General features: G+C 37.3%; 1 protein-coding gene across 1 annotated transcript; it reads right to left on the minus strand.

Annotated features, from left to right (window-relative positions):
- Positions 1-1,028: 1,028 nt before the first annotated feature.
- Positions 1,029-2,630, minus strand: LOC140166912 (uncharacterized). The gene has a single exon (XM_072190398.1). It carries the CDS (start codon positions 2,628-2,630, stop codon positions 1,029-1,031), a length of 1,602 nt encoding a protein of 533 aa, XP_072046499.1.
- Positions 2,631-5,763: the final 3,133 nt, after the last annotated feature.

The raw sequence follows: 5,763 nt of genomic DNA on the forward strand, positions 1-5,763 counted from the left end.
CAGAATAAACTGGTTAATTATGTTAGCCAAATCCAATAAATATTACTCACGGAACTGAGCTTTCGCCATCTTGGCTGATGGCTTGATCACAGATGAACTGGTCCACTGCTTTTCCCGCTGAAACTTGGTTGCTATAGACGCATCCTCGTTACCCGGAAGTGATGTTGATTTAAGCAGTGGGTCATATACATGATCTAGAAAGTACGCACCCTCGTCATGTTAAGTGAGTTCTTCCCTTTTTCTGATTTGGATGGCCTCCTGACTCTTCTTGAGAAGGCGTTGGAGTCTCTATCCAGTAATTTGGCCCCCTCCCAGTCGATGACGTGATTTTCTTGTGCTACGTGGTCGGTTATTGCGGACTTGTGCTGTTCAGTGGTAGAGAGCTTTCTGCTGGCTCTGGTGAAATTTTTGGTGGCGATCTTTTCAGTGTCTTTCTGATGCTCCTTCTTCCTTACCCCAAATGGTCTACCAGTCTCACCTATGTATGATTTATTACACCCTTTGCACGGGATGTCATAAACAACTTCACTGGTCTGATCGATGTCTTTTTGTCTTTCGGTGGACAAGGACACTTTTTAGAGTGTTGGTTGGCTTCATGGCTGTTGTAAAACCATGCTTGCGGAAAACTCTTTGCAATTTTTCAGAGGTACCCTCCACATATGGTATAACCACCATGCCTTTGATTGGAGTCTCCGTTGTCTTCTTCTGAGGTTTTGCTGTTGTTTTGTCTTTCATTTGCTGTTTCACCTTGTCCATCGCCCACTTGGGGTATTCACAAACCGCCAATGCCTTTCTGATTCTTTGTTCCTCGTCTTTCTTGTCGTCTTCCTCCGTAACAATCTTGTCTTTTCTGTCCATTAATGTCCGGATCACCCCTAATTTCTGGTGCAGGGGGTGTTGAGATTTGAAGCTTAAATATTGGTCGGTGTGGGTTTTTTTTTCTATACACAAGAAGTTTGACTGTACCATCTTGTTTACGGATGAGTAATGTGTCCAAGAATGGTATTTGGCCCTCTTTCTCTTCTTCATCACGTAAACTTAAGGTGATCAGTAAGCTTTTGTGTGCTGTCTTTGTTGATAATTTCCAAAATGTCATCAACATATCTCCTCCATAGCTTGGGCTTGCAATCTAGCGGCGCAGTTGTTATTGCTTCCTGCTCCAGCCACTCCATGAAGAGATTTGCTACGATCGGACTGACGGGACTACCCATCGCGGCTCCAAACACCTGGCGGTATATTGACCCGCCGAAGCTAAAATATGTGGTAGTTAATACAAATTGGAGGAGTTGGATGATGTCATCTGGAGTGAGATTTGTTCTTGTATTGAGCGTCTTGTCTTTTTCTTCTCTGTCTTTTTTTATGTCATTTGTCTTTTTCATTGGCTTGTTCGTTAATAATGACACCACGTCATGGGAATTAAAGATGTCATTTTCCTCTATCAGCACACCTGTCATCTCTTCAGCCAGTTGCTTTGAATTGACAACATGATGATCTGTGTTGCCAACTAAGGGGCCCAGAATTTCCGCAAGAGCTTTGGAAGTTTGGTAGCCTAACGACCCAGTATAATCCACAATAGGTCTGATGGGATTTCCTTCTTTATGGATTTTGGTGGTACAATAAAGTCTTGGAACGCTCTCTGCCGTGGGATACAGCAACCTATATTGCCCCTCGTCGATCTTTTTTTCTTCCTTCAACCGCTTTAAATTTTCTAACAATTTGCGCTTGTATATTTGGGTCGGGTCTTTCTTAAGCTTTTCATAAGTACGCTCATCGCTTAACATGGTATGCACTTTGTTTTCATACTCGGTTGTAGTCTGGACAACGGTGCATCTACCTTTATCTGCACCCATTATAAGCAGATCTTTTGACTTTTTCAACTCATTCAATGCAAATGTTTCTTCCTTTGTGATATTAGATTTTGGAACTTTAGCTGATTTAAGCATACCTGTTACTTCTGCACGAAGACTTTTGGCCTCTTGCCATGGGAGCTTAGCACACGCAGTTTCACATGCTACGATATACTCCGTGTGGGGGATCTTGTCCACACTCACCGCGAAATTCAACCCACGAGCGAGCAGTTTTTGTTGAGGGTCTGACAATTCCTTGTCGGAGATGTTTTTCACCCATTTCTCTCTCCATTTCTTGAGTTGAGTGCCGCTGAGGTCCAATTCGGTATTTTCCTTACTACGAGATTTGATTTCTTGCTTTAAAACCAGGCATTTTAACTTCTGTTTCTGTCTTTCTTTGGTCGTAACTTCCTCTTGTTTACGTTTCCTTTCGAGGAACGAATCAACATGGCGGCGTGACTCATCGTCGATGTTGAGTGTTTCTAGATTCTGAACTTTACTTTCTTGTGTTTGTTTTAGCGATTTGATTTTGTTTTTAACCACACGAATTCGCTCACCGATCAGATCTTTCTCCGCTTTACGGATGATATTTCTCGCCTTTTCCGTATTAATCGGGCAACGTATTTTCAAACTGGAAGGTGTAACTCCATTATCTTTGCAACGGTGGGTAAACGTGAGGTGTTGACGGTGACGGACTAGTTTCCTTTCTGTACTTTCTAGATCACGAATAGACTTTACTGCGTGTTGACCATAACGATTTCTAACTTCAGCAAAGAGATTCATTTGGTAGGATTGTTGAGATCATAAACTGGTTAATTATGTTAGCCAAATCCAATAAATATTACTCACGGAACTGGGTGCGTACTTTCTAGATCATGTATATGACCCACTGCTTAAATCAACATCACTTCCGGGTAACGAGGATGCGTCTATAGCAACCAAGTTTCAAGGGAAAAGCAGTGGACCAGTTCATCTGTGATCAAGCCATCAGCCAAGATGGCTGAAGCTCAGTTCCGTGAGTAATATTTATTGGATTTGGCTAACATAATTAACCAGTTTATGATCTCAACAATCCTACCAAATGAATCTCTTTGCTGACGAACGCAGAATGTTTTTTTTTAAAGATTTTTATTTTTATTTTTTAAACTTTTGAGTTAAAATGTAATTTTCGAGTGTTCAAAAGTACACAGCATAACATTGTGGTTGATTTACACAATTGACGTACAAATATCAATACCTAAACAATGCAACTTTCAAATCAAGTAAATTTTCTTCAAAATATGTCTCAGAATTTCATGATTTTACGGCAAAAAAACAAAAAAAAAAGGGGGAAAATAAAAAATGAATTTGCTGTTTCAGCTGACATGGATGTGCTAAATGCATGCTGCAGCTTTGAGACATATAATTCTTTTTTAGCCTTATGTGGTAAACTTTACTTAATCACAAGGCCATGGCTACTCCAACAAAAAGTACTTTGTGTTATATGTCTTGAATCATATTATTAATTTTGACAGAAAGCCTCATTTTAGTCACCTTAATGGATGTCTCAAATTTGTTTTCAATGTTACTCTATAGATCTGCATATCAAGCAGCCCTAGGCAAAATATTTTTGACAGGAAATGTCAATGTACTTTTTCAAATCAAGTATGGTAAGATCAGTGTCATACATGTGTGTAATGTTGCAGTTGAAATTGAGTACTCTTCTTTATTAGTTTCCAACAGGAATACTTGAGATGTGGATTGAAAAAAATATTTGGCCCATGATCAAATTACTTAGGCACACTGGTCAATTTATAGTTATATATAGGTGCCTCATAGCAGGCTGAAGGGCTGAAGCAAATGGTTGACGAAATCTTGACAATTTTTAAAATTATGTTCAACAAGTGAACAAATTAAATTCAATGAGTAGTATTTACAAAAGGGGTGTCGACTGCATATGACAAGTTTCAATTTTCTTTTAAAAGTTAAAAAATTTCAGAATTTCAATGGTAGTATTTGAAATCAAATATATAAAAGTATAACCAAAGGATGAGTGTTTAGAGTCAGAGTGGTGCATGAGTTAGCAATGTTGGAAAAATAAAGCCCACATTCACAGGGAAGGTTATGTAAGACCCCAAGGCTCATTGTAATGGGTTTTAAACTATTATTTTCCTGTATGAACATGGAGGGAGACATAGCAAAAACTTTTGTTTTGGCGTATTATATGTCATGGAAATACAAATGTAACTTCCTTGATTCATTTCCGATAAGATCAATGTATTACTCTGCAGAAATAAAATGTATTATTTTAGCAAAATTAAAGAAAAAAGAAAAATGGCCTCCAACTTGCCTTAAAAGAGCAATTTAATGACTAAAAGCATTGTGGCAGTCAAATGCATGAAGGTATGTGATTTTTGCTTTCAACCAATGATTTACACTTTTGACTCTGTTGTTATTATTGTAAAATAAATTTAATGAAATGCAATGAGAGTTCTACCTGAGTAAACTAACCAGAGGACAATAACCAGAAGATGATATTAAATTGCTTTAGTGAATACATTGGATGTCTTGTTGTGAGGAAGGAAAGCAAGTAGATTATAGTAAAACTGAATTGCAGGTAGCACTATTACTTTGAAAATCATGGTGTATCATTTGTGTGGTCATATCATATCATGATTAGAGAATTCTCAGATTCACACAGCTTAAAAAATATATTTTTGCATATATTTATTAATATATTAATTAGCAGTCACTGGTATACAAATATAAATATCTAAATTACTAGCGTATTACACAAAATGCAATTGCTAGGAAAGACTGAATCTCGGGTAGCATTTGCACTAAGGGGGAACTTGTATTCATAGTTATATATCACCCGCGTACAAGGACTTTCAAAAGTACGAAAAAGCAAATATTTTTCCTTTGTGTAAAGCAAGTATTTTGCGGTTGTTTTCCTACCCTAAGCAAGTATTTTCCTAACTTTATACCCAAACAAATGGGTGTTTTTTTAATACCCTAAAATGTAAATGTATTAACCTTCCACCTTTGCGAAGTACTTACTTAATCTTCAGAATGTTTCAAGTGTTTAAATAAGTGTTATTTTCATGGTGAAATAGACCCGGAAAGCTGATGCAAAGTTGTTCGACATGTGAGTGAGATCAACTGTGTGAATAAGGTATCCTCTTTTCAAATGTTTGCTGTTTTTGCTACCCTTTTTAGAGATACATGGATATCGCGCCTGGCCATAAAAAAAGACCCCTTTTTGTCTGTTTTTTTGTACTCTGGTGATATACAACTCTTGATACAAATGCCCACCCCCGGCACTAAACACTTTCAGCATTTGATCACCAGCTATTTAGCTGTTTGTTTTTGGTGAGCTTGGTTGCTGCAACTGGTGGTAATATACAACCTGAAGCAGGAACAAGTGTAAAGTGTAATAAATAAAAAATATTAAGATTATCCTTACATTTGTGAAGATTATCCTTGTGTAAAGTAATTCCATTCATTAATGTTCTACTGCAATATACTATATACTTTGGAATTGTGTTTTTTAATAGTTTAAATAGCAATTGAGGTCACTGCCAGTGATCTATCATCTTTTTTCTCCCTTCTTGCAAGTTCGTAGACAAATGCAGTGGCCAGTGATTGATTTTCGTATATTTTTTTTGTGTAGCAAAAACTGCTACTCACTTTCAGATTTGAGTAGCAATTCCAAAATTGTGAGTAGCATTTTGCTACGCTAATCCAGGTAAATTGAACACTGGTCACTGATGAGAACATGTCAAATCATTTAAAATCTAGTAGTGACATCAACTTGCAATGTTTCATTGGTCCAAATTCATGCAATATTTTGACACTTGTGCCTTACAAGTATTTTTTTTTCATTCATGTTGGAACAATTTACCGCCAAACAAATCATGTCTCCCTGAAAATGATC

Source organism: Amphiura filiformis, chromosome 12 (genome assembly GCF_039555335.1).
Source record: "Amphiura filiformis chromosome 12, Afil_fr2py, whole genome shotgun sequence".
In the NCBI taxonomy this organism is placed as follows: domain Eukaryota; kingdom Metazoa; phylum Echinodermata; class Ophiuroidea; order Amphilepidida; family Amphiuridae; genus Amphiura; species Amphiura filiformis.

Bases quoted from the DNA above. Each gene is read 5' to 3' on its own strand.
- LOC140166912 (XM_072190398.1), bottom strand. From the start codon at position 2,630: ATGAATCTCTTTGCTGAAGTTAGAAATCGTTATGGTCAACACGCAGTA.